The following is a 27988-nucleotide window of genomic DNA, read 5'->3' as shown; positions in this document are numbered from 1 at the left end:
AGATATCTCCTGAGAAAACAGAGTAGTTGTGTGAGTGTCGAGGAAGTCGGAACTGTACCAAGGTCATCTAGGTCGCAAGGGTCCGCTAGGCATTAAGCCAAGACCAGCCCTGCCTAATTGTGGTTCTCAGGCTCCCGTGTTCAGAGCGCAGAGGCGGAAGTGAGGGGCAGCCATTGAGCTGTGCCTCCACTGATCTTCACCAATAGGCACTGGACGGTGCCGGTCGTAGTCCAATAAGAACGCTATAGGGGAGGGTGTAAGTGCGTTTCCTCCAATCAATTGGGGCGCATACCTCTACCATTGGCGGGCAGATCTGCCCTTGGGTCAGAGCACACTTGCCCAATTGGCCGCTACCAAGGGGGGCGTGGCACGGCGCGGTACTGAGGCAGGTAGCTGAGAGTCTGTCGCGGCGAGCGGCAGCCTGTGCAGTCCCGTCGGCGGCTGCGTCTGCAGCATGGCCGGCCTAGGGCGGCCGGGCCCGGGGCCGCGCACCGCGATGCCCGCCTGGAAGCGGGAGATTCTTGAGCGGAGGCGAGCTAAACTGGCCGCCCTGAGCGGAGGCCCGGGACTCGGAGCGGCGTCCGAGGGACAGAACGAGAAGCTGGTACTGGCGGAGAGTCTGGGTCCCCTAAGCGAGAACCCGTTCATGCGACTTGAGTCCGAGCGGCGGCGCGGGGCACGGCCCGCGCAGCAGCTGCTGGAGCTGTACCGTCGCGTGCCCGGCGTGCGTACCATCCGAGCCGACAACATCCTCATCATCGAGTCAGTGCCTGGCTTCCCGCCCGCCGTGCCGCCTGCTGCGGGCATCCGCGCTGCCGAAGTAGTGGTGTACGAGGCGCCTCAGCCGGGCCGTGTCAGTCGCCTGTTGGAGAAGTTCGATTCGCCAGCCGCGCCCCGCAGCCGCGGGAGCCCGGAGCGCTCCCGCCCTGGGCTCCCGCAGCTTCCCGTGGCGTCTGCACCTACTCCCGCGCGCGCTCCCATCAATCGGTCGTTGGCTTCTGCCCCATCGGTGCCTCTCAGCCAGCCCGCACTCCCTGCTTCGCCTGTCCCCGTTGCCCTGCGCGCGGGTCAGCGCTCCGCCTGTTGCGAGCCTGCGCACCCCTATGGCATCGCAGGCCCCCGGGACCCGGCGCAGCGACTTCCTACAGAAGACCGGCAGCAACTCCTTCACTGTCCACCCCCGGGGCCTGCCTCGCAGTGCGGTCAATCGCTCGCTTTCTAATGGACCCGTGACCCAGAAGTCCCCGGCCGGCCCTGCCAATGGGTTGTCGGGTTCTCCGCCTGCGCCGGGCAAGTGGAAGCCAAAGGTGGAGTCAGGGGAACCCTCCCACCCGCCCCCCAGTCCGGGGACCCCAAGTGCCACTCCAGTTGGGCCCCCTTCCTTCCCAGCGCCCAGCCCAGCCAGTGCCACTCCCAGCCAGCGCCGGTGGGTCTCTTCGGCCACAAGCGCCAATGACTCTTTCGAAATAAGGCCAGCCCCCAAGCCAGACGTGGAAAGTATCCCAGTCGGCGACCTTCAGGCCAGGGCTCTGGCCAACCTCCGTGTTAACTCCCGCAATTCCTTCATGTTGATCCCCAAGCGCAAGGCCCCTGGGAACCATCCTTCGGAGGCAGAGGGGAGGCAGTCAGAGGAGCCAAACGGGGAGGTAGACCGGGCCTCCCGGAGCCAGGGGCTCAGAGCTCAGCTGGCGTCTGCAGTGGATGGTGCACCTGTCCCAGGGAGGAGTCCCTTGGCTGCTGAGATGCAGTGGGCAGCTAGGGAGGGGGGGGCTGTCCCAGGCCAGCCACTGCTGTCACAGACCGGTCTGTTAGGTGGCAGAGGCCGTCCTCACCACCTCCATTTCTACCAACCACTGTTGAAGCTGAGCCAGCTGAGGGCTTGGGGGTTCCTGGCTTGGCCAAGAATGGCCAGGAGCCTGGGAGGCCAGAACTTCCAGTCACCTTCATTGATGAAGTGGACTCCGAAGAGGAGGCCTCCCAAGAAGCCAAACTGCCGTCCTCAGCCGTTGGTGTGGCCCCCCAGTACCACCTGGACCTTGCCAGGCCTGGGCACACCTCTGAGCTCCCAAACAGAGGCAGCAACACTTTCATAGTGGTGCCCAAGAGGAAGCCAGAGGCCCTTCAGGAGCCTCACTTCAGACAGGCTAACGGGCAGTCCCAGCAACAGGAGGCTGAGGAACAGGATGCTGATAGTCTCTCAGGACCCCACACTGCCCTGGAGAACACCCTTAAGAAACGCTACCCCACTGTGCATGAGATTGAAGTGATTGGTGGTTACCTGGCCCTGCAGAAGTCCTGCCTCATCAAGGCTGGCTCCTCAAGAAAAAAGGTAAGTGGTAGGTAGGAGAGGGCTGCTGCTGGCACGGTCGGTTTCCATAGAGATGATGGAAAAATTGGGCCTTTGATCTGTGATGACTCAAGGATGGGCTTGGTCCACCTACTGTCGACCCCAGAGATCTGGAAGGGAGAGCTGGCCAGCCAGAGCAGAGCTCCTGGTTCTAAGTAACTGCATTGTTAGTTCAACTCATTGCAGGTCTACCTTCAGGAAATAGCCTGGCCCGTTGGCTCTGACTTGGTCTTTGATTTGAAAGTAACCTGGTTTGTTCCTATGGAACTTGACTGGGGCAGATATCCAGAGCCTGGATGTAAATGAGAAGGAGGTAGGCCAGTCATTCCTTGCAGATCCTCACCCTGAGGTCAGCCTGGACACAGTCTATAAGCCAACTGGAGGTTCTCAACACCCTGGAAGGTACCGGAGCTTGGCAGGCCTCTGCCTCCTGCAAGCATGGATTGAGCACCAAGGCTTCATGTCAGATTTGGTCAAGAGGAGCTTGGGCAGAGAGACTCAAGAACAGTCCCCTAGAGGCTCATAGCTGGCCAGAGTGAGCCGTATTTCCTGTCTAGCTCTGGCCAGTGGCTTGGAACCCTCTGGGCACAAGGAAAGTGTTCTGCAGATTCTTCCTGATTGTTCCAGGGTCTGTGTTTGTCCCCTGGGGCAAATTCCAAGACCAACCACACATGACTCTCAGTCAGCTGGTACAGGGAGGTGTACCTTTCCCTTCTGACAAGATGGCACCAACCGTTTCTGCTCCACAACAGCTAGAAACTAGGCTCACCCAGGTTAGCCATCTCCAGCCTCAACTTCCTTGGGGACCGTTTGTAATAACCCACACCTCTCTTTTCATTTTTTCCTCACTCTTCATTTTTTCCATCACTTTTTGCTTCCTGTCACCACTGGGCTTGGCATCATCTCTCTTGCTAACCATCCGCTGGGTCAGGAATCCGCAGTGATCTTTCTTGGACTCAGTTTTTGCCGCACGAGGCCATGTCTCATCCACTGCCGTCTGTCCTCTTTACCCCGAGTTCTTAGGGCACATTGTTCCGGGCGCCTTCCCCCTATTCCTTCCTTCCCTGCTTCCTGACCCTGACCTTGGCACCTCCGGGAGGTGGCCCCATCCCCGTGCTTGTCCGAGAAGTGATGGAAGCACCCCTTTGTGGATGAGGAAGCTCAAGCTGGGGAGGCTCATGAGGCCTCGGAGCTCATGGGACAGGAGCTGAGTTCAGGTTCCTGTTTCCAGAGCCTTGTTCCTATCCTGGGATACTTCTCCACCTTCAACTTGGTTTCATCTTGAGACTGGAAGGCTGCTACTGAGAGCCTGGCTCTCCTGCCCTGTCGAGGGACAGCTGTGGGAGTCACTCATGGCAAGGTTTAAGTGAGAAGAGCAGGGGTACCAGGTGTGGTAGCTCATGTAGATCTCAAGCACAAAAGCAGGGCAAGGCTCAGATACTAGCGGGAGCTGGGGGAGGGCCCTGGCCAGCAGCCTGGCTGTCTGGGCCGGTCTGAGGTAGTTGGGGGTCCAGATGGATGGTGCTCATGGCCAGGTGGCCTGGGCAGGGCCTTCTGGAGCTGAACAACCTGCTGGCCGTGCTGTCCTGCCTGTGCATGCACCAGCTGCCCTGCCCAGCAAGACATGGAGTGCCTGTGGGAGGGGGCAGGGCACAGAGCTGCCCAACCTTCAGAGCAGTGTGCAGGGCGAGGCCTTCAGGGCAAGGCCTCCCTGTACTTTGTCCTTTCCCTGACGTTTCTCCTACCTGCAACCCCTAGGGAAACCCAGGGTGCTGTGAGGCTCAAGTCATTGGCCTGGTCCTGACTCCTGCTTCCTCCTGATGGGAGGACCTGGGGCAACTGCACACTTTGGTCCCCTTCCCCCATGACTGGGTGACCCCAAGGCAACGCTGGTGGTTTTTTAAGGGGCAGGTGAGGGATTGCTCTTCGTTGGGCCTTCTAAGGCAGCAGGGCATGATGTGGGGTAGCCTGCCTTGGCTTGGCAGCTTGGCATAGGGTACCGTGACTTCCCAGGGGTTCAGCCTTGTTCCGGGTAGTGAGGATTGCCTCTGATGCCCAGTGTCCTTGAGGGGCAGGCTGGCAGAGACAATTCCATTTAGGTTACCTCCTGGGAGAGAGCCCCTGTCTGTACCTCTCTTCCCTGATGTAGCGTGTTGCAGCCTCCCAGCCCCCCACTGTCTTCTAGGCAAGAGGGGTGTCCTTTCACCCCTCCCTCCCTGATTGGGAGCACCAGTGGCTCCTGTCTGGCTGCTGCTTCCTCTTTCCCACCTCCTGTTCCGGTGCCACACCCAAGCATGTTAGTGTCCTCAGGCTCAGGCTTCCCACCGTCCCAGAAGGTGTAACCTTCACCCTAACTTGCGTGGCCTAGTTGTGACCCTCAGCCTGGCTCCTATTTGAAGGTGTGTCTGTCCTTTTGGCTCTTTCCAGAACATCGGCTTCCTTCAGTCTAGTTGAAGCTGGCCCGAGTGTCTTCTCACTGCCTTCCTTTCTGTTCAGTTTCTCTCCCCCAAGTCTTCGCATGGGTGACCCCTAGATGATCTTTCTGAAGCTAGAGACCTCAGAGAGGGACTGGACTCTTATTTAGGAAATCTCACTGGTCCCGGGTCTGCCCTCAGGAGGAAGCAGCTGTGGCTATCCCAGTCGGGTAGCTCTGATCCATTGTCCTGTCACCCTTGGGAACTTTGGCTGGGGCCCAATGGGGGATGGGAGCCAGACAGTATGTGCAAGGGAGTGGGGGCAGGGTCTGGCTAAACATCACCTCCAGGCGGTTGAGTAGTTTCCCTGCTTTGAGTCCCAGGGTGGACACCATTCGGTAACCCAAGCTGGGTGTGTATGGGTAGGGCAGGTTGAAGAACAAAAGGGCCCTGTAAAAGCTGGGAGGCTCTGCCACCAAAGTCCCAGTGAAAGCCCAGAGGTTCCATCACCCGCCTGCTGTGTCAGGTATGCTGGGTAAAGTCCCCCAGATACTGGTGACCAGGTTGTATACAGTGACAATCCCTGCCTTTACCTCCCCCACCTGCCCTGGCGGCTCCACCCCTTGCAGGGGTCATAAGCATGAGTCACCATGTGACCCACTGACCTATGCTGGAAGGGAGGAGGAGGCCTATGAACTCTGGTCTGGCAGAGGAGACAAGGGAGATAGTAAGTGCCTGGGGGGAGCTGGGCCCCAGCTGACACAGGCAGGCCTATAAGCCTCTTCCCCACCCCCGGCCTGGCCAGGCTGTGCCAGGCACCATACCCACATGTATCTGTCCCCCCAGCCTCCCTGTGGAAACTGGTCATGCAGACTAATGAGGGTGTGCTAATCCAGCTGGGCCCTGGCAGCTGGTCCTGTATTCTCAGGAGTAGGGGGATGGGCCTCAAAGGCCCCATTCAGGGGCCACTTTAGTGTAGAAGGCTTCATGCTGGTTAGACCCTATCTGGTCTTGGGCTCCTACTGGGTGGGGTACCGGCCTCAGAAGGCTAGTCAGGAAGGTCAGGTGACAATGTCCCTAAGTCTCTACCTCACTTGTCTCTAATTTGATCTAGTCTTCAAGAACTAGGTAGGCCTTGAGGCCAGAGCAGGGTACAGCATGCCTTCCTATGGCAGGAGTGGACATCTCTGCGTTTTGCCTGACTCAGGGGGGGTCTCTCCATCTGCCTGTTCATGTGTACAGATGGCCAAAGTAGGGGGATCTGCAAGAATAGACCTGAGCAGGCTGAGGAGCTGCTAGGTGCTCTCATTCCTGAGGCCTTTCCCCTGCTTCTCGTTTCTCCATTGGGTGGGGGACTCTCCCAATGGGCAGAGGGCTCAGGGCTATCAATAGCCACATGGGCTAGTGTGGCCATTGGTTGAGGGGGACAGGAAGCAGGATGCTGGCTCCTAATCCAGGCTGCCTGCTTTTGTGGGCCCCTGTGCATTCTGTGGCCTGTGCCAGGGTCACTCTGCTGCCTCAGGACAGGCTCAACCCTCCTGCGAGGCTACTCTTCATCCTGCTGGGCCTCTGGCTCCTTCCAGGGGAAGAGGGGGAACCTGAGCTGGCTGTTGGTGTCCTGTGCCTGGGAGTTTAATATTTCGAGCCCGGCAAGACTGCCCCATCTGCCGCAGAAGAGTGCTCATGTTCATTACCCACTAGACGGAGCTCAGCCGAGAGAGCTGGGGACCTCAGCAGTCATAAACTGAGGTGTGGGGGGGGGCACTCCCAGCCCAGGTAGCAGGCAGGAGGATCATGACAGAGGATGCCTACAGCTTTCTGTTCTTCAGAACCAGGACACTGAGAGAGAAGGGAAATTTTGCTTGCACATGAAATTCTAGAGCCATTGAGGTACACAGCATTGTAGGAGTTGCGGGTCACTGATGATATTGCGGGTACCCTAAACTCTATGGAAGTGGGATACCCTACTAGCCTGAAAAATGGGTAATGTTCTGGGTACTAGCCTTTTTATTATTATTATTAATGTAGGGAGTTTTATTGGAAGAGAGCGGGAAAAGGGAAGAGAGAAAGAGAGGGAGGGAGGGAGAGAGGAAGGAAGAGCGAAGAGCATTAACTTCTTTTTTTTTTTAATTTTATTTATTTATTGTGTAGATACAGTCTTCTGTCTGCATGCCAGGGGAGGGCACCAGATTTCATTCAAGGTGGTTGTGAGCCACCATGTGGTCGCCGGGAATTGAACTCAGGACCTCTGGAAGAACAGTCAGTGCTCTTAACCTCTGAGCCATCTCTCCAGCCCGAGCATTAACTTCTTAAGCAGGCCCCTGACAGTATGTTGGTTGGTGCTCAGGATGTTTAGGTGCACAGACACCTAATATGTGGAATTAGCTTTAGGAGCTGCTGCCGGCAGAGTGTAGGATAGGTGGGGCCTGTAACTCTTGAGAAGGGTCTGCTCTCCCTGGTAGCATCTCTGCTTAGCTGGGTGGTAGGACCCCTTCTGACATGGCTCTTGCTCCTAGATGAAGATCTCCTTCAATGACAAGAGCCTGCAAACAACATTTGAGTACCCTTCTGAGAGCTCCCTGGCACAGGAAGAGGCAGAGGAGGACGAAGAGGAAGGAGAGGAGAACGGTGAAGAAGAGGAAGCAGAGCCTGATTCAGAGAAGCCTTTCTCGGTCTTCCTGCCCCGGGCCACATTTATAAGCAGTGTAGGACCTGAGAGCCCCCGACTACCAGATGGCAGCTCAGGTAATCACCGCCTGTTGAGACGCACAGCCTGGGGGTGGCACCTGGGCCACATTTTCCATGTGTCTGTGCCTATTATTTCTGGTCCACAGGCCTGTCCAGCTACACTCCCAAGCATTCCATGGCCTTCATGAAGTGGCAGGAGCAGACGGTGGTGCAGGCCCCGAGTGAGGGGGAACTCCCACTGAAGGAAGTCATGGTAAGCCAGGTGGAGCTAGGGGCGAACACCCAGGCCCCCAAGGGCTGACCTGCTTGGGAAGGGGTTGATGCCTGGAAATCCTTAGTGGCTATGTTCTGTTCTTTCTCTCAGCTGACACCTGCCAGTCAGAATGACCTCTCGGACTTCCGCAGTGAGCCAGCCCTCTATTTCTGACCCCTGGAGCTGCCAGGAGGGCCAAGACTTAGCCCCAGGTGTGGCGGTTCTGGAAGCCAGTCAATGCCCAGCAGCCCTGACTATTCTATGCCCCTTCCATGTGGCTCTCCCTGCTTTCCCTCTCCCTGCTGTTTCCTGCTTTAGGGCTAGGTCTGAATCTCATTCCTGTTTTGGGGCTCCAAGGAGGAACAGATGGGAACAGGTTGACATCTGCCTGTATCGTCCCATCTGTGAGGAGGTCGGGGCCTGAACAGATCTTGTCCTCTGGTGACGTCTGTCCTGCCTCTCGGGAGTACCCACTGTCAGGAGTGAGAGGCTGTCCTAGTTATTTGCTCTTTGCTGAACCCCGAGTTCCTGCCCCCACCCCATGATTCTACTATGGTAGAACTCAGCTACCCTTAATGATGGATGGCAGGGTGTTTTTTCCCCTGATACTGGACTCAATAAACAGCACTGTAACAAGGCTGCTTTTGCCTTCTTTACACAGCCCTCAGTCTGAGAGCAAGGTGGAGGCCTAACTTGGGCACCTGTACAAAGAAGCAAAAGGTGGCCTCAGTCTGGCGTTCATTCCTTGAGGCCTTGCTGGTTTGGTTTCTTGCTCATTTCTCTCCCCATCCCCAGCATGTAACTGTCTCCCTCAAAGCTAGTACAGTGGTGAGTGATCTAATCTTGGGTGCGGAACTCCATATCCCAGGGGCCTAGATGTCAGATGAGAGGAAGGTTAAGTGCTGTAAAGACAGATTCACCATGGGGCCAGGAACCTAGTAATGAAGCTACTTGTGTACAGCACAGGAATGGGCAAAGTGGAACTTGGGAGGGCTTTTCTCATCTTTGATTTGGATACCCTCCTGACCAATGAGACTGTGACAGAGTCTAGAGAGATGCAGAGCTTGGAAGCTGTGTCCTCAGAGGCCTGGGCAGCCAGTGCAGAGACAGGGCTATCTACAGACATGGGCAAACTGTCACAGGCACTAAGTGCAAGTGTCTTCTCTTCCTGTCACCTAAGAGCAGATATAGTGCATCACTGGCCTCAGACGAATGTTATGTATGTTTCCCTCAGAGAATACGCCCAGCGTTAATGGATACATTTTAAGAAAGGGTCTCCCACTATACCCCAAGCTGGCCTACAGTTTACTATGCAGCCTAGAATGACCTTGAACTTAAAGCCACCCTTTGTCCTCAGTGTTGGGATTACAAGTGTAAACTACCAAACCTGTTTTCAGGATTTTTTTGGTCAACAAATACTTCCAAATTTGCCCAAGAAGCTGTGGCAAAGGGCTGGGCAGTAGGGCACATGGAACTAGGAGCAAGCAGTTCCTGTGGTTGGGAGATGGGTCCTGGCAGCAACAGCAGTGTACTGGACCAAACAGAACGTTGAGGAACAGACAGGTATCTGTGTCGGGACCTAGAGCCACAAGAGCTGGTATACAGTGCCGCCAGGCTCTGTGCTGGCCACCATGGCACAGCAAAGTGGCTTGTGAACTGAACTCAGGGGAAAGACCAGCACCTTTACAGGCAGAGTTAAGGGGTAGGGCTGCGTTTTGAAGACAGGACAGTCCAGGGAAACTGCAGGCCCTCTTCCCTACCAATAGAATACATGGTAGCTGGCAGACGATGCCACAGATCTTTGTAAAACAATCTTTATTGAAACATCAGAGTCCATGGGGATGGGCCCTAAGGTTTCAGTTCTGGAGTCAAGATTCTTTCCTCAACATGCCTGGCCTGGGCCCCTAGTGGCTGAGGAGACAAAGTGAGGGGCTCCCACAGTTCTTGGACTAGGACCAGGACCTACCTCCCTGGCAGCCCAAGGGGATACAGACGCTTCAGAGAGAGGCCCTTCATGGAGCTCATGAGGAGCTCATGGTCCCCATGACACATGTGAGTACTGAGCCGGGAACCCACTTCCCATTGGACTGTCCCGGGCTTTTCTTGTCACCCAAGGCAGGTGAAGGTCGGGAGTTGCCTCTCTGGGCACCTGAGATAGTGAGAAGCATCTGAGGCCACGAAGAACAAAGATGCTTTAGGACAGACATGTTGGGGACTGGGCAGCCATAGGCCACGGCTGAGGCAGGCACTCGTCAGCTGTCCTTGCCTCCGCTACTCTTCTGGTCGGAGGCTGTGGCTTTAGTCAGGTTCCCAGCTTCCCTTTTGAGGACACTAAGCAGAGTCTGAGAGCTCTCCAGGATCTGGGGCCACAGAAAAGAAAAGGATTGTTACTCCTCTGGTAGGAAGATCCCCACCGACTCAGCCTCTCACACTGGAGAATGAAACCAACCGGCCACAGGGGGATAACAGTCGCCCTCCCAAAGCCCTCCCTCCCTCCCTGCAAAGACAAGCTGGGCTAGTCCTGGCCCACGTTATGTGCTCTGTCCAACACACCGCTGCTCACTCGCTTGGATGCCACAGAGAGGCAGCTCCACTGTCACACGGCCCACAGCCGCAATGGGCCCGAGCCCCAGATCCTAGTGAGGAGGCACCCACAGGACAGCTGAGAGCCCCACCTTGAGGTAGGCGGCCTCTGTCTCTGCGATGGTCCGGTCAAACTCGTTGCGAGAGGCGATCTTGCGCGCCAGGTTCTCGTTGACGCGGGCCAACTTCTCCGTCAGCTGCCTCACCTCATTCTGCAGCCGCTGCTTTTCATCCTCCTCCTGCTGGATCTGCCGGCACAGCTCCTCTCGCTTCTGACACAGCTCCTCGATGCCTAGGGTGGGCGGGAAGACAGAGCTGCGGGCTGGGGCTCGTGAGCTTCGGGCCCCGACGAGCACGACCCCGGGGCGGGCCGCCGAGCCGGGCTCGTGAGCGTCCGCGCGGCCTCCCGTGTGGGTCGGCCAGACCCCGGCCCGTGGCCCTCAGCCCCCCGTGCCCGTTGCTTACACTTGACCAACTCGTTGTTGTAGTTCTGCAGCGCCGCGCCCTGTTGGGTCATGGTCGGCGCCGCGTCCGGAAGCCCCAACCGCCGCCCACGCAGCCAGGGGCCCCTGCGCCTGCGCACTGCCTCTACAGCGCGCGCGCGTGTACAGGCGGACGTCACAGCGGCGCGCCGGTCCCATGCTTGCGTCATCGCCGTGCGCCACGTTGGGCGGGTCTGTTTTGTGGACACTGATGGAGGCCGAGGCTGTGGCGGTGACGGCGGCGGCGGCGGCAGCGGCAGTTGTCGCCGCCGATGACTGTGACTCTAGGCCTGGACAGGAGCTTTTGGTTGCTTGGAACACCGTGAGCGCTGGTCTGGTGCCGCCGGCCGCCCTGGGTCTGGTGAGGCCTGGGAAAGGTTGGCGGGCCTGTATAGAGTTCCCTGACTCTGCACGCTTTAGGGAGTCCACCCTTGGGTCCATGCGAGCTGCCTGCAGGCGACTTGCCTCCTTTGTCAGCTATCTGATTTGTTTGGTTTCTCCTGCAGCCTTTGGCTGCTGAGATTTTTTTCATTTCCCTCCCTTCTCCTCCTTTTATCTCTACCCCGCCCCTCTGCTCACGGTTTTCCGTGCTCCAGGCATCTTCCCGGACCAGCGGTGCGGTTCCACCAAAGGAGGAAGAGCTCCGTGCAGCGGTGGAGGTTCTGAGGGGCCATGGTCTTCACTCAATCCTGGAGGAATGGTTTGTGGAGGTGCTGCAGAACGACCTGCAGGGCAACATTGCCCCAGAGTTCTGGAATGCCATCGCCCAGCGCGAAAACTCTGTTAATGAGCCCCAATGCCTTCTACTGCTCCTGGATGCGTTCGGCCTCCTGGAAAGCCGCTTGGACCCCTACCTGCGTAGCCTAGAACTCCTAGAGAAATGGACTCGTCTGGGCTTGCTGATGGGCACTGGAGCTCAGGGGCTTCGGGAGAAAGTTCACACCATGTTGCGGGGAGTCCTGTTCTTTTCCACCCCCAGGGCATTCCAGGAAATGGTCCAGCGTCTCTATGGTCGTTTCCTGAGAGTCTATATGCAGAGCAAGCGAAAAGGAGAAGGGGGCACAGACCCCGAACTAGAGGGTGAGCTGGACAGCCGGTATGCCCGCCGCAGGTACTACCGGCTCTTGCAGAGCCCTCTGTGCGCAGGATGTGGCAGTGACAAACAGCAGTGCTGGTGCCGGCAGGCTCTGGAGCAGTTCCAACAGCTCAGCCAAGTTCTGTGAGTACTACCTCCTCGGCCACGCCCCCGTTCCTCTGGGTGCCCCATTCGTTCTGCATTCGGTAGACCTCTGTAGAGAACTAGTAAACTGACAAGTGAGGTCTTTTCCTTATGCACTTGTAGCCAGGAATTATTTTATTTTGGTTTTTCAAGACAGAATTTCTCTGTGTAACAGTCCTGGCTGTCTTAGAACTCACTCTGTAGACCAGGTTGGCCTGGAACTCACAGAGATCTCCCTGCTTCTGCCTCCCAAGTGCTGGGATTAAAGGTGTGCACCACCACTGCCCAGCATAGTCAGGGATTATTGTGTAGCAAGTTTACAGTCTGTCCTGGACATAGGTTTGGGGTATAGAAGGACCCTCCTAGGTAAGGGACAGGTGTATGTTTTGGGTTCTCCATGAGCGGGGATTTCCTCTAGGCATAGACTCAGTCTGCTGGAGCGTGTCAGCGCTGAGGCCGTAACCACCACCCTGCACCAGGTGACTCGGGAAAGGATGGAAGACCGCTGCCGAGGAGAATATGAGCGTTCGTTTCTTCGTGAGTTCCATAAGGTGAGACATCTCCCTGGGCTGTGTCCTGTCAAGGGCAAAAGTGGATTTTCTGCAGACCTGATACCAAGAAGTAGGCAGGTTGACCAGGAATAGTGATGGTTGAGGTTATCTTGGTGCCGTGTAGAGGCCAATCCTGGACCCTGGTGACAAGGACAAATCTGGTATGTACTAAATAGGCCTGTGCAGAATCCTATGGCTAGAAGCAGAATCCTGGGCCAGACGTGGCTCCAAGGGGTTTCCCTAGGCAAGTATGGCAAGACAGGCCCTCCATACTCTCTTTCCACTGCCCTATAAAACCTGTGCTCATTTAACAGTTCCTTCTGGATTAACCTACAGTCTGTACCCTAGCATGGAGTTAGGGCATCTCAGTGAAGGCCTCTGGTTGCCGACGCTATTGAGGTATGGTATGCAATTCTGCTATGGGATTCCCAGCATTGTGGAAAAGCTGGGTTTAGCCCCATGAAGCTGTTTCTGCTTCACTCCTGACCTCCCATTTTTCAAGTATCCTATCCCCTTTGGATGCCTATTAGCCATGATGGGGAGTGATCAGAGTGGGTGTCCCCACAGTGATCATGAGCCTAGAGTCATGAACCTGCAAGCTCTTCGAGCAGCCACAGTTAGCCTTGGGCAGTGGAGTATAGGTTTGATGCTCCTCTAGGGTCCTGTCAAAGGTGTATGGTTGCTGGGTCAGGCTGGAGCATTTCAGTGTTATTACACCTCACACACTAATGATGTTCCACAGTGGATTGAGAGAGTGGTTGGTTGGCTTGGCAAAGTGTTTCTTCAGGACAACCCTACCAGACCAAGTTCTCCAGAAGCTGGGAACACACTGCGTCGTTGGCGCTGCCATGTACAGAGATTCTTCTACCGTATCTATGCCAGCTTGCGCATTGAGGAACTTTTCAGCATCATCCGAGGTGGGTCCTATCTCTTACCCTGCAGAACCTTCCTTTTCCAATGATTTCCTATGCTTTACCTTCAGCTATTGGCAAGGTGGTGAGTTGAGCAGAGCTGGACCTCCTCTGACATGACTCAGTCAGAGCAGCACTGAGCAGGTGCTTCTAGGTGTCCACTCTCAGGTTTGGTTTTTTTCATCTTGGTTCCTCCTTGGGACTGGCCCCGCGTATCACTGTCATGTGTGGTTATTATTGATCAAGTATGAATTTGTACAAAGTGTGTAGTGGCTGGAGAGATGGCTCACAGTTAAGAGCACTGGCTGCAGCCAGGCGGTGGTGGCACACGCCTTTAATCCCAGCACTCAGGAGGCAGAGGCAGGTGGATCTCTGTGAGTTGGAGGCCGGGCTGGACCGATAGCCTCCAAAACAATACAGAGAAACCCTGTCTGGTAAAAACCAAAAAAAAAAAAAAAAGCACTGGCTGCTCTTCCAGAGGTCCTGAGTTCAATTCCCAGCAACCACATGGTGGCTCATGACCACTTACAATGCCCTCTTCTGGCATGCAGGTATACATGAGGAAGGAGATTGTATGTATAGTAAATCTTTAAAAAGAGAGGAAGAACTTGTGTAGGATAGGGATGGAGACCCGGCTCCTCAGGTAAGAGGATTTGTTGCTCTTGCTTACAGAGGACTCAAGTTTAGTTACCAGAACCCATGTGGTAGCTCACAGCCATCTGTAACTCCCAATTCCAGAGGATCCAACTTCTTCTGACCTCCACTGGTACCAGGCATGCACATGGAACACATACACACAGGCAAACACACACTCCTTACAAGAAAATAGTCATACATATAAAAATTTCAAATCTTAAAAACAAAACAAAAAAACAAGATTTGAAGCCAGTTCTCATTAATTGAAAGTTATTTGACAAAATTGTTTATTTCTCTTTTCCCAAGAACCTTAAGTTGATACCGAATTAAATTTCACAGCTAGTACAGCTTTGGACAGTTCAGCTGTCTACCATTGTACACCACAGAAGGGATGATTGTGTTCTGTGAGTTAAGGTATTTGTATCAGAGTCTTTGAGAGTCAGTCAAGCAGTCAACTGAGTCTCTAGGCAGCTGAAATGGTCATCTCTGGTCAGGTTGGCCTCTAGTGAAGGTTACAATGAAAATTATAACATTTTGTTATAATGGGTGTCTCTTATCTGGGCAGCTGCCACATTGTGTATCTTGGTACACTCACCATATACTTTAATGCTTATTACACCTTTTTACTTACCTATTCCTGTGGCATGGTTCTCTTTCAGATTTCCCAGACTCTCGGCCAGCTATTGAAGACCTTAAGTACTGCTTGGAGAGGACAGATCAGAGGCAGCAGCTGCTTGTGTCCCTTAAGGTGGCCCTAGAGACTCGACTCCTCCACCCAGGTACCGTGTGTGGACACTGTGGATTGGCCATTCAAATAGCCCTGAGCTCACAAATTTCTAGTCCTGGATTTGTAGGCCCGAGAAAGGAACAGGTTAAGATGCAATTTTTGAAATCTTTGGGAGAGCTGGGTCAAACCTGAGATTTATCCATCTTTGGAGGAAGTCAGAGCCTGTCTGACTTGGTCTAGAGGTTGTATTGTCTTTTCAGAATAGGCTGCATGGTAAGGGGAAGGTTTGTGTGTTATTGTATTTCTGTGACCAAATGCATGATAGAATCAACTTAAGAGTGGAAGGAACTGGGTGTTGGTGGGTTGGTGGCACACGCCTTTAATCCCAGCACTCGGGAGGCAGAGGCAGGCGGATCTCAGTGAGAGTTACAAGCCAGCCTCCAGAACAATACAGAGAAACCCTGTCTCGAAAAAACAAAACAAACAAACAGAGTGGAAGGATTTGATTATAGTCCATCATAATGGGAAAGGTATGACGGCATAGTCACGTGATAGAAGCTCCAAGACTTCAGGAAGTAATGTACTGATGTACTAGCTAAACTCTCCCTACTAAAGACTTTTTTGTTGATTTTGAGACAGGGTCTCCTTTTTTTGACCAAACGGCCTTGGCCTCGCAGGCTGACTGCCTCCCAATTGCTGGGATCAAACCACTACACATAGTTTGCTAAAGGTTCATGGGCCTTAAAAATAGTACCACAAGTTGGGAATCAAGCCTTTAAAACATGAGCCTAGCTTAGCAGTGGTGGTGCACGCCTTTAATTCCAGCACTAAGGAGGCTGTGAGTTTGAGGCTAGCTTGGTCTACAGAGTGAAGTCTAGGACAGCCAGGGCTGCACAGAGAAACCCTGTCTCCAAAAACAAACAAAAGCCCAAAAGAAACACCATGAGCCTATAGGGGACATTCTAGATTCGAAACATAACAGATCGCTCCTTGGGAAATTCTGGAGACTGTGCTTATAAGTCAATTGAATGGAGTAGGGGCAAGAAGGTAGTATGCAATCTCCTTGAATGAAGGTCTCATGGTAACCTTCAGGTCACCAACCAGTGTGGCCAGCTGCATAGGGTTTTGGCATTCAGGAGGCTGCTGTCCAAGCTGTTGTATGATTTCTGGCTGCTCCTCCCCACTGTAGGTGTCAACACATGTGACATCATCACTCTCTATATTTCTGCCATCAAGGCATTACGTGTGCTGGATCCTTCTATGGTCATCTTAGAGGTGGCTTGTGAGCCCATCCGTCGCTACCTTAGGTAAGAGCCACTAGCACTTGGTTCACTCCTTCTGCTGAGCTCTGTTCGGTGTTTGCAGAGGCCAGAGAGAAAGTTAGTCTTGATATGCCATAGACATGTATTGGCTCAGGGTAGGGGCCTCTTTCCTTTTGCTAGTGCTAGGCAATTGTCCTTTCTACCACACAGTGCCACCGCGCACGCCCCCCCCCTTCCCCTCTCTCTGTATATCAGGGCCAACTTTCCCACGCCCGCATAGAGAGAAGCTTATCCAGGGCCTAGCCTTGTTGATCGAATCTGACAGATTAGAGACCTGGTATCTGTATAGCTTCAGCCATAGGTACCTCTGTGACCTTGCTGGTTTCCTTGGCAAAGCTGACCAGAAAGCCCTCAGGCAACAGAGTTTCTAGGTTTAGGGATTAGTGAACCAGGTGCAAGATTAGTAACCCTAGTACCTGAGAAGCTGATTGTTAGGTGCCTGCTCTGGGTTCGGGTTTTCTGCCTCCGGTGTTTGAGCCCATCTCAGTATCTCAGCCCCTGCTTTTAGGGTTTTTTGTTTCTTTTGTTTTTTCTATGAAGCCAGATGGGCCTGTCCTTAGTACCTGCCAGTTAGCACTAGTCACACTAGGATGGGCTGTAGCAGGTGTCACGATGCCCATGTACTTTGTTGGTGACAGCAACATTCACTCCTGGCAGGACACGAGAGGACACAGTACGGCAGATTGTGGCTGGGCTGACAGGGGACTCAGATGGGACTGGGGACTTGGCTGTTGAGCTATCTAAGACGGACCCAGCCAACCTGGAGACTGGCCAGGACAGTGAGGATGATTCTGGCGAGCCTGAGGACTGGGTCCCTGACCCTGTGGATGCTGATCCAGGTCAGTTTGCCTATTGATCTCACCTCAGGCCTCTCCTGGGCTTCTTTGGGGGTCTACTGGGTTCAGTTATGTTTGTTGCTACCCATGGCTGGATGTGTCAGAATCATCATTGTCTCAAACTTGAGGGGTGAGAGGTCAGGGCCTTGCTTAACACCAGCCAGTTTGCTATATTTCCTCACTGTCTGGCCACCCCAGCTAGCTCTAGTAGGTGCCGTTGTGGGTCATACATGAGAGAACAGATTCATGGGAAGTCTGAATACCCCACTTCTATGATTTGGTCCTGGTCCCCAAGTGTATTAAGGTGGCATCCTCTGGCCAAGCCCCATCTCTTGCTTGGCCACAGTCTGATGGGTTTTCAAAGGCTGTGTATTCTTTGTCCTACTTAGGTCTTAGCATGAACTCTACATCTTCAGCCTTTAAAAGGAAAACCCAAGGACCTTTATTCTATTCCTTATGGCTGATTGAGGTTCCAGGAAGCTGCTTAAGAGATAGGAGGCCCTGTGGATCAGAACAGTTGCCCTAGGAACCAACCCTGGGTCTGCTGGGAGGCATATTACTCCCAGTTGCCTGGGACATTAAGAGCAAGCCCTCCAGGCCGTGCTAGACTGCTGTGTCCTGCAGATGAACTCTAAGGTGTCACTGTCCTTGTCAAGGTGCCAGTGGTATGCTCCCCTCCCCAATGCTGTGCAGGGAAGTCAAGTTCTAAGCGACGCTCTTCAGACATCATTAGCCTGCTGGTCAGCATCTATGGCAGCAAGGACCTCTTTATCAATGAGTACCGCTCGCTGCTTGCAGATCGCCTCCTACACCAGTTCAGCTTCAGCCCTGAGAGGTAAGGCAAGGGGCCGATTGACCTCCAGGGGGCGCTGAGGCCTAAAGCTTCATTCTGTATTTGGAGGAAAACACATGACTCTTCCTGCCCTTATTGGCCAAACTCTGGCCCTAGTGCTTCCTCCTGCCTTCCCTCCAGCCCAGGGTTTTGGACAGAGTGGGTTGCCTGAGCAGGCTGTCTACTCAGAGTACGAGCTGAAATAGAGGCACACCGCAGCCCCTCCCAGAAACTTGTTCTTCCAGGGAGATCCGTAATGTGGAGCTGTTGAAACTGCGCTTTGGTGAAGCCCCCATGCACTTCTGTGAGGTTATGCTCAAGGTAAGTGTCCAGGACTTCCCAGCCAGTCTTCCCCCAACCCCCACATTCAGCCCAGGACACTCATGAGATGTCCCTTCTTAGGACATGGCAGATTCCCGCCGTATCAATGCCAATATCCGTGAGGAGGATGAGAAGCAGCCTGTGGAAGAGCAGCCACCATTTGGGGTCTATGCTGTCATACTGTCCAGTGAATTTTGGCCTCCCTTCAAAGATGAGAAGCTGGAGGTCCCTGAGGACATCAGAGCAGCCCTGGACGTTTACTGCAAGAAGTATGAGAAACTGAAGGTACAGCCAGTAGGCCTCTTGGTAGCTTGTATCTCTGGTCACACCGTCAAACCCTGCATGGAGTTAGCCAGTGTGGCACATATGTCCATGTAGCATAGCTGAGACGAATGATGTGGGAGCTGGAGTTCCAGTGGCTGGTATGACCAAGTTCAAGGATCCTTCCTCCTGAGTTTGTGGTCAGTGACAGCAGAGGAGGCAAGAGTGACACGCCCCAGGTAGAGATGCCCGCTCTAGACCATGGCTTACAACCTAATGTGTGCTCTGACCCAGAGGTGCCGAGAGGAGAAGGTTGTGGGGGGCAGGCATCCAGGGGGCACACTCTAACTGAAAGAGCGTGTGGGACCTTTTAGGAGCAATAGGTGAATGTGTGAACAGGTGTGGCCTGGGAACATCTGCAGCATCTTGTTTGTAATGGGGAAGTGCTGAGTCTAAATGTGTTTCTTCTTGCAATCAGAGGCCTTGTTCTGCTTCGGGCTAAGGGTCCACGCAGTCCCTTTGAATTGAGTCCCTTTGAGAACTTGAAAGCACCTTTCCTTCAAGGACTCAAATGGAGGACCCTGACTAGGATTGTTAAAGAAGGGGAGTGTTGCCAGGTGGTGGTGGCACACACCTAAAACCTTATCACTTGGGAGGCAGAGGCAGGTGGATCTCTGTGAGTTCGAGGCCAGCGTGATCTATAGAACTAGTTCAGGACAGCCAGGGCTGTTACACAGAAACTCTGTCTGGTGGGGAAAAAATCAAGGAGAATGTTTCAGTAGCTATGAGAACCTTGCTGCCCTCAACCTTGGCTCAGTTTCTGGACGATTCTAGGTATGGTGTTTGTGGCCTTTGCTGATGCCAGGTAAAAGTGGGGTTACTGGTCAACAGTGTGTCCCCATGGTGATGTTTTTGAGTACCATAGAGCTACTACTTCCTGGTTGAATGGTCTAAGTGGTCATATGTACTCAATGTCCTCTCCCACCTGTCCATACTAATTCGGTAGTATAAGGTACTTGCTGGCTTTGCTGGGTTTTCACCCTGGGTCCAAGATACGGCTTAGTCACATCTTGTTGCTCAGGCCCAAAGAGTTAGGGTAACCATAGTTTAGTGTCCTTTATCTTAATTTTTGCTGGACACTGGAATGGCTCTGGTAAAACCCAGGGCTATACTAAAAGGTCAGGCCTATGGTCACAGTTCCTTTATCTTTCACCACGGAGCTCCTAGAGGAGGATCTTGACTGGGTCTGTAGATGACTAACTGTGTAGCCCATGTATTGTGACCCTTTTTCTGGTCACAGCTTCAGAACCAGTGCTGCGAAGCTACACTGGCTATAACTAGGGGAAGCCACTGATGCCACCTCCTTTTCTATCTTTGAATTGAGTTTATTGGTGCCTCTCAAGAGCTACAGGGGACCCAGAGGGACTCAGAGCATCACTTGGCCACCAGAGCAGCAGAATGAGTGACCCGGGTGCTACCTTAATGAAAACTGCAATTGCAGGGTTTACCAGATTAGAAATGTGTTGATTTTAGGTTGTGCTCCCCTCAGAATGCTGTAGGGGGGAGGTCTTCCTGCCGCTTGCAGTTTCCAGTAGCCCTAGCTGATCTAAGTAAACATTATTTCTTTTTTTTGTTTGTTTGTTTTTTTTGTTTTGTTTTTCTAGACAAGTTTCTCTATGTAGCCCTGGCTGTCCTGGAACCCATTCTGTAGACCACTCTAGCCTCAAACTCACAGATTTGCCTGCTTCTGTCTCCCTTGTGCTGGAATTAAAGGTGTGTGCCATCACTGCTATGCTGGTAAATGGCATTTCTTTTCTTTTTCTTTTTTATTAGAAACAAGCTTGCTTCACATGTCAATCCCAGCTCCCTCTCTCTCCCCTCCTCCCTCTCCTCCCTAGCTCCCCCAACCTCCCACCCCATCCCCCCTACACTCCCCAGGGATGGGAGGGTGAGGCCTTCCATGGGGGATTTTAAAAGTCCGTCATATTATTCCGGGCAGGGTAATGGCATTTCTTTTCTTTGTTTCCAAGTTTTCTCTATGTCTGTTTCTCTCTTCTTGGGATATTAGTTATATCAGATTAAGGATACATTCTGTTCCAGGATAACCCCATTTTAATTTAGTTTAATGACTCTGTTTCCAAATAAGGCCATATTTGGAGACAGGACTCTGAGTGTCACTGGAGTTAAGGCTTTACTGTCCCTTTGAAAATAACAATTTGGCCCCGACAGTGTGTGGTTTTTCTTTTTTTTCTTTTTTTTTTTTTTTTTTGGTTTTTCGAGACAGGGTTTCTCTGTGGCTTTGGAGGCTGTCCTGGCACTAGCTCTTGTAGACCAGGCTGGCCTCGAACTCACAGAGATCCGCCTGCCTCTGCCTCCCAAGTGCTGGGATTAAAGGCGTGCGCCACCAACGCCTGGCCTAAAATTGTTTTTCTATGAACAAAGTACATTTAGCTAATGCCAGTATCTCCAAAGTTAACCATCTCCACATCAACTCTTGAATCTCTTCTAATCTAGGTGTGGTGATGTACATCTGTGATCCAGCACTCAGGAGACTAAGGCAGGACAAGTGGTTCAAGGCCAGCCTGACTATAATGAGGCCCCTCCCCCTTAGAAAAAGTCTTATCCACGTGAAGCAGGTTGATGCTGTGAGGTTGCCTTGTTCCAAAGCTCAGTGTTGAGACAAAGTCTAGTTTAGAAATAGGCAAACCGAGCTAGGTGATAGTGGCGCATGCTTTTAATCCCAGCACTCGGGCGGTAGAGGTAGACGGACCTCTGTGAGTTCAAGGCCAGCCTGGTCTACAATGCTACACAGAGAAACCCTGTCTCAAAAAAGAAAAAAGAAATAGGCAAAGGGAGCAAGTAGATGGACCATGAGCCCTTGCCAAGCTATCCCACATGTCAGTATAGACTTTCCTGCTGGCCCTGTCGCTTTCATTTTACTGCTGGCAATAAAACTAAAAAACCTTGGTGGATTCCCATGAAATTTTCAGTGTCCGAGCTGGCAGTAACAGGATGGTCCTGAGCCAGGTGTGGCGGTACATGCCTGTCACCCAGCAGCAATACTACTCCTTGAGGCCAAACTGTTCTGTATAACTGTTTCAAGACAGCTAGGACTATTTAGTAGGGTTTGTAGGGTTCAGTCTAAAGGAAATAAAAAGACGAAGAGAGTGGATGGTTATCTTCCTGGATAGCCCATCTGTTTACTGGTTTCTGCTGAGATGATCAGTTGGATCCGAGTCGCATCGATTCTAGCCAATGCCTAACTACAGTCTGGCAGTTTTGTGCCAGCTTTCCCCTCAGTGTCTAGTATTGTGTTCCCATTTCCATCTGAGCCTCGCCAGAAGACCTCAATGCCCACATTTCTACCAGCATTGTTCTCCATGGAATATGCATCCTCTGGGATGACTGGCTTCTCGGACCTTCACCACCCTTATCCTTATCATCCGTATGTATACCAATTGTCTCAGCAAATCAGGGTTTAGCTTTCAAGTACTTCCCTGTTGCACAACCCTGAGACCACTTCAGTATTTCAGCTGTTCATTTATATGGTAGTAACACTCCCTGGAAACAGAATCTTCTTGGTGTTTTTTTGGTTTTTCGAGACAGGGTTTCTCTGTGGCTGGCTGTCCTGGAACTAGCTCTTGTAGACCAGGCTGTCCTCGAACTCACAGAGATCCGCCTGCCTCTGCCTCCCAAGTGCTGGGATTAAAGGTGTGCACCACCATCGCCTCCCCCACCCCTACCCCCCCACCCCCACCCCCGCCTTGGGGGGGCCTTTTGAAATAGGGTTTCTCTGTGTAGCTCTAGCTGTCTTGGAACTCACTCTGTAGAGCAGGCTGGCCTTAAACTCAGGCTGGTTTCTGCCTCCCAAGTGCTGAGATTAAAGGCATGTGCTATCACTGCCTGGCAGAATCTTCATTTATTGTGACTACTATAGCAAAGTGTTAGGGACTGGGTAGTTTAAACAACAGAAGTATGTTTTAGTTCTGGAAAGTGGAAGTTCGGTATCAGGGTGTTGACAACACTGTGCTCTTTCTGACACCTATTTCATTTATTTATTTATTTGAGATGGTTTCTCTGTGTAGCCCTGGCTGTCCTGGAACTCTGTAGACCAGACTGGCCTGGAACTCACAGAGGTCCGCCTGCCTCTGCCTCCCAGTGCTGGGATTAAAGGCGTGCGCCACCACCCAGCTCCTTCTGATACCTGTAAGAAAGCACTCCCTTGCTTCCCCAGCTTTTGGTGTATCACCATACTTTATGCCTCACAGCCACTACCTTCTGTGTCTGTGTTTTAACCTTGTCCTTTTCTTGGAATAATGCAGGTTTTATTAGATTAAGGCCCACCCTACTTCAGTATGACCTCTTCGTAACTAATTACACCTACATGAACTCTGTTTGCAAATAGCTCATATTCTGCGGTACTAAAGGCTCCAACAAGAGAGAGACACAATTTATCAGCAGTGCCCATTGTTGTTATGGTTGCTCAGGAGCTGGGCACTGGAACAAGGTCTCCTATTCTTGCTGCTGCCTTCCAGGGATGGTGTTGGTATAGACCATTGGTGCAGGAGTCATTCCTTGCCAGGTGACATGCCGTATGAGCCTGTGCCTTGTTCATCTGACTTATTCTTGCTGATTCCTGCCCAGGCTATGCGGACCCTCAGCTGGAAGCACACCCTGGGCTTGGTGACAATGGATGTAGAGCTGGCTGACCGCACCCTGTCTGTTGCAGTGACCCCAGTGCAGGCAGTGGTCTTGCTGTATTTCCAGGACCAAGGTAAGTCCCTAGGACCCCACCTGGTCTGCCTGAGCTTACTACCTTGGGCCAGTGCTAGGTACTACTCTCTAATGATCTGTGAGGTGACACACTGCCACCCCGGTTTGGGCAGGATTTAGAGGTAGCAGTCATTCTTTTTACCCATGAGTCAAGCTGGACAGTGCATATCCCTCTGGGGGCCCAGCTGGCTAACAGGAATTAGAAGGTGTAATCTCCAGTGTCCCCAGCATTCATGTGGCTCTGCACACAGCCAGCTGGACCCTGGAGGAGCTGAGCAAGGTGGTGAAGATGCCTGTGGCGTTGCTGCGGAGGCGTATGTCAGTGTGGCTGCAGCAGGGTGTGCTGCGGGAGGAGCCTCCAGGCACCTTCTCTGTTATTGAGGAGGAGCGGCCCCAGGACAGGGACAACATGGTGCTGATTGACAGTGATGATGAGAGCGACTCAGGCATGGCCTCCCAGGCTGACCAGAAGGAAGAGGAACTGCTGGTGCGTTAGTCACTTCCATAGTGGGCTAGGGGAGGGCCAAGTAGGTGGCTGACTAACCATGCCTGACTTTTGTTCCTAGCTCTTCTGGACGTACATCCAGGCCATGTTGACCAACCTAGAAAGCCTTTCTCTGGAGCGCATCTACAGCATGCTCCGAATGTTTGTAATGACTGGCCCTGCCCTGGCTGAGATTGACCTGCAGGAACTCCAGGGCTACCTGCAGAAGAAGGTCCGTGACCAGCAGCTCATCTACTCTGCAGGTGTCTACCGCCTGCCTAAGAGTTGCAACTGATGTCCCCTTCCAGGCTCTGACCCACAGCATTCATGCCTGTGTGGCCCCTGAAAAGACAGCTATGGCACCTTCTGTCCCCATGTCCATGTGCCCAGTCTCCACCCATTCCCTGCCTAACGCCCAGAGTACAAATTAAAGTAGATTGGTTCATCCTTTTGTGTAGTTTTTTCTACCCCATGGACAACACATACAGGTTTGCACTCTATGGCCACCCTACCTTAGCTCTACAGGGAACCAGCAGCCAGGCTTATCCCAGCTTGTACTTCTGTTTGGGTAATAGATCCCCTGAAGCTGTCTGTTTTCTATAGGCTTCCCAGGACCCATGCTGGGACTTGTTTGGGTAAGAATAAATAAGGTTAGCTGCCTAGAGTCTCCGGGTTAGACCTGTAGTGCCATTCTGCTTTTGTGGTCTCTAAGGGAACTCTTGGGTCCTCACATCTGGGCAGACTTTGTGGAGTCAGTGCCAGCCTTTGTGCTGTAAGAACATTTGCACTCCATCAGATCTTCCAAGGTGAGGCAACCTGAGTCAAATCCTTGCGTCCAGCAGGACATACCCTAATGGCCAGAGGATTAGGCCTTAGTCCCCTTTCTTGCACCAGAATATGTGACCATAACTGCTTGGAGCTTAAATGTATGCACTTAGACTCTTTCATGTCCTCAAGACCTGCTGTCATGTTGGGCAGGAGGATCTCTGTGAGTTTGAGGCCAGCCTGGTCTACAGAGTGAGTTCCAGGACAGCCTCCAAAGCAATACAGAGAAACCCTGTCTCGAAATACCAAAAAAAACAAAACAAAAACAAAACAAAACAAAACACAAAAACAAAAGACCTGCAGTCAGAGTTATAGGACAAGGGCAGGGGTGAGAGGAACCACCTTACTCCTTTCCCTCAAGTTAGGGCTCACACACCCTTGGGAGAGTAGGTTGTGTCTCATGTGGCAGTTGAGACCAGGGTATAACCTGGTGAACACAGCATGGTCTCCTGTCTCCTTGTTTTCAGTCAGGAAATAGCCTGACCTGAGGTATCATTCTCAAAGAGAACAAGTCCTTTGGAGTCATTGCACACCCTGATCTTTGCCCAAGGTGGATCCCAGGTCACGAGCCACACCCAGTTTCAGCTGCTGACTGCTCCCAGATGCCCTTCTTAGTCCCCTCAGCCCCAGCTGATCTACAGAAGCACCTCTCTCTCATCCTCAGCTACCGGCTTTGACTTATTCTGCACCTGGGTCCTGAGCAGAAACCCCCTTCAAAAGTTTCACCTCACCCTTCCTATCTTCCTATTCCTTTTTGTTTTATTTTGTTTTGTTTTTCGAGACAGAGTTTCTCTGTGGCTTTGGAGGCTGTCCTGAAACTCACTCTGTAGACCAGACTGGCCTTGAACTCGCAGAGATCCGCCTACCTCTGCCTCCTGAGTTCTGGGATTAAAGGCGTGCACCACCACCACCTGACTTGGGCTACCACCACCTGGATACTCTTCCTGTTCTAGAGACATCTTTGGCCTCAGGTTTTAAGGAGGTGGAGCTGGTATAAGGCACACAACCTTGGCCAAGCCTAAGGGTTCCCATAAACCCAGGAAGCCTTGTTCACATTACTTCAGGAATGAGCTTTGTTCTTTAGTTCCGGTTCTCAGACCCTGCCCCCACCCAACTTAAGTGCTATTGTGACAAGAACTGTCCCTCTGAGTTCTGGTGACAGCAGAGGCCATGAAGGTGTTCCTATCTGGTTCATACCACCTGGCCACAGATGGGTGTGTCTTTGTCCTAACCAGGATATAAACTTGCTAGTCTGGCCTGGCAGGGTGACAGTGCCAGCCCCTGGGCCTCAGGCACACCTTCTGTCCTGCATTCCTTTAGACTGTTTGTGGATGTGCCCTAAGGACCAGAGAGGAAGTCTGGTTCTCATCGTTTAACCAATACAAAGCTCATGCCAGGAGCTCCTACCGTTCCTTGACGACCAACCCTAGAAGAGCACCTGTGTCTGCTCTCAGGGATGTCCCCAGGGATGAGGGCCACTGGGTTCAAGCTGTGCCCTCCCCTACTGGCACCCTGTTGGTCCCAGCTGGCAGGAGGCTGGGCTCGCTCAGCTGCAAGGCTGACATTTCCTCCTCCTGCCTCTTAGTTTGCTTGGCTCACGGAGGAGAGTGGCAGCAGGGTGGGGCTGCACCGCCTTCCAGCCTGGGACACCAAGTTCAGGACAGAGATGTAGGTTTAACCCTGATCATGCCAGCCTAAGGCAAACTAGTTCCCTTGGGCAGTGACTTTCTGATCACAGAGGCAAAAGAGCCTCAGAGTACTGGCTAATGATCTATTATTAACTAATAACAGGTGTGAGCCAGAGACTATAACCCTTTCTGAGCCATCTGCTCCCTTGGGGTAATATTCTAAGGATATGGCATGAAGTCCTGCTCAGGCATATATAGCCAGTGGCTCTCCCATTCCAGTGGATGATGAAGGATTCCTTAGGATACCAGCAGTCCTCTAACCTGGGCTTTAAAGGCTGTCTGAGCTCAGTCCTCCAAAGCAACCGAGGAGGGCAACTGAACACATGTACCTACCCCACCTCCCATTGTCCCCTACCTGCCTCATCTTGGGGAGGGTTTCGTTGTCAGAAAGGCTTGTAGAACCCTAACCTTACTCAGAGCTCTGATGTTGAAAAACAAACAGAGGCCTTGGTGCCCAACACCAGAGATCAAAGAAGGGTCCTCACCCACTTAACTAGAAGTGTCGTCTATCTTTAAAGTTGTAGCCCTTCTGTCCCCTTATGCAGATCTGGCTAGACCTTGCAAACCCTGTCCCTTTACCTGCTCCATCCATGGCTGTCTGCCTAGGACTTCTGGAATCCCAGCACCCAAGCTTGAATGAAGTTCAAGCCAGCCTGGGTGCTCTGAGGCCCTGCCCCCACACCGTCTGCCTCACAGCCCCACTGTGAGGTCAGCACCTTCCAGTGAGTTCCGTCTAGAGGTATGTGGTGGGGCTGGGGGCTGGACATGGCCCCCTGTCCCCAGTCTGACTCCTGCCCAGCTGGCAGCCCCCTTGGCCTGATATGTTTGTCCCTTTTGCTCATCCCTGCTGCAGGTGCCTCCTCCCGCTAGCCCCCAGCCAGAGCCCCTTCCCTTTCCAGGCAGGGCAAGCCATTTGCGTCCTGAGAGCCCCTGGGGTTGGGGGTGGGCCTGAGGCCGTCCACAGGCAGGTGATTAGCCCCCGGTCTTGTGGCCTTGTTTCTGCAGCTGGAACCTACTGTGAATGCAGCCTTGGCCTCAGCCGCGACGCCCTTATTGCCCTCATTGTGGTGCTGGCTGGTGTCAGTGCCAGCTGCTTCTGTGCCCTCGTTGTTGTGGCGATTGGTGTCTTTCGGGCCAAGGGGTGCGTGAACTCCGGGTTGGGCAAAGTGGGAGTGAGGCCTGCTATGGCCCTGGGCTGTCAGTCATGCCTTTGAGGGGCCTCTGGCAGGGTGGTGTGTCATGAGAGGCTGGGAGAGTGGTTTCCAGGGTGTGCGTTGGGCATGGGGGTCATAGGCAGAGCTCCCAGGCATGTGAAATGAGTGCCTCTCCAGAGAATTCACACCTGCCTTTGTCCCCCTCAGTGACGCGTGCCCCGGACACAGACACATGGAAAACAGGTAAGTGTGCCAGGTGAAGCCTCAAGGGTGAGCTATGTCCTCTCTCTGCCCCCTCCTGGAAGTACAGACCACGGTGGCATCTAGAATAATGTCCCCAGGGGCTGGCTTCTCTTGGGTGGCCAAGGCCCTGCCAGATCGTGCTGACATAGTCCATCATGCAGGTTGATGGGGTCCTACGGGGTCCAGGAAGATCGCATTGACCTGCACTCGGTGCACGTGGAGTCCCACCTCATGGACCCTGACCTGGAGGTATCCATGATGCCGTCCTTGGAGAACCATGGCCTCATGACCATCCCCGTGGAGGCTCCTCTAGAGGAGTCGCCTCCACCACCTCCACCCCCACCCCCTCCGCCAGAGTAGTGGAGGGCAGCTAGGCTGGGAATTAAACAGTATTTAGTGATCGTGTGCTGTCCTTCTTGCAAGTCCCTGAGGCAGTGT

General features: G+C 53.1%; 4 protein-coding genes across 4 annotated transcripts; 3 read left to right on the top strand and 1 right to left on the bottom strand.

Moving 5' to 3' along the window:
• The first annotated feature begins 385 nt into the window (after positions 1-385).
• On the top strand, positions 386-8339 carry Tprn (taperin). Its single transcript, XM_005083706.4, is given in 6 exon segments — positions 386-1117; positions 1119-1763; positions 1766-2329; positions 7278-7506; positions 7596-7702; positions 7814-8339. Coding segments are annotated over 6 exon segments (2271 nt in total). The 5' UTR covers positions 386-454; the 3' UTR covers positions 7877-8339.
• A 1161-nt stretch (positions 8340-9500) lies between these two features.
• On the bottom strand, positions 9501-10905 carry Ssna1 (SS nuclear autoantigen 1). The gene is made up of 3 exons (XM_005083705.4): positions 10751-10905; positions 10378-10577; positions 9501-10062 (listed from the first exon to the last, which is right to left on the bottom strand). Exons 1-3 carry the CDS (start codon positions 10800-10802, stop codon positions 9955-9957), a joined length of 360 nt encoding a protein of 119 aa, XP_005083762.1. The 5' UTR covers positions 10803-10905; the 3' UTR covers positions 9501-9954.
• A 37-nt stretch (positions 10906-10942) lies between these two features.
• On the top strand, positions 10943-24085 carry Anapc2 (anaphase promoting complex subunit 2). The gene is made up of 13 exons (XM_005083704.4): positions 10943-11128; positions 11364-11986; positions 12405-12537; positions 13280-13454; positions 14744-14863; positions 16001-16118; positions 16791-16972; positions 17663-17804; positions 18047-18122; positions 18204-18407; positions 23028-23157; positions 23408-23643; positions 23723-24085. Exons 1-13 carry the CDS (start codon positions 10979-10981, stop codon positions 23933-23935), a joined length of 2502 nt encoding a protein of 833 aa, XP_005083761.1. The 5' UTR covers positions 10943-10978; the 3' UTR covers positions 23936-24085.
• Positions 24086-26898: 2813 nt separating this feature from the next.
• Tmem210 (transmembrane protein 210) lies at positions 26899-27951 on the top strand. Its single transcript, XM_005083703.2, has 4 exons — positions 26899-27006; positions 27159-27294; positions 27515-27550; positions 27712-27951. Exons 1-4 carry the CDS (start codon positions 26919-26921, stop codon positions 27908-27910), a joined length of 459 nt encoding a protein of 152 aa, XP_005083760.1. The 5' UTR covers positions 26899-26918; the 3' UTR covers positions 27911-27951.
• Positions 27952-27988: the final 37 nt, after the last annotated feature.

This window comes from Mesocricetus auratus, unplaced genomic scaffold (assembly GCF_017639785.1).
Source record: "Mesocricetus auratus isolate SY011 unplaced genomic scaffold, BCM_Maur_2.0 Super-Scaffold_100004, whole genome shotgun sequence".
Lineage (NCBI taxonomy): Eukaryota > Metazoa > Chordata > Mammalia > Rodentia > Cricetidae > Mesocricetus > Mesocricetus auratus.
Note: the sequence above shows the minus strand (reverse complement) of the source record. Positions and strands in the feature narration are given on the sequence as shown.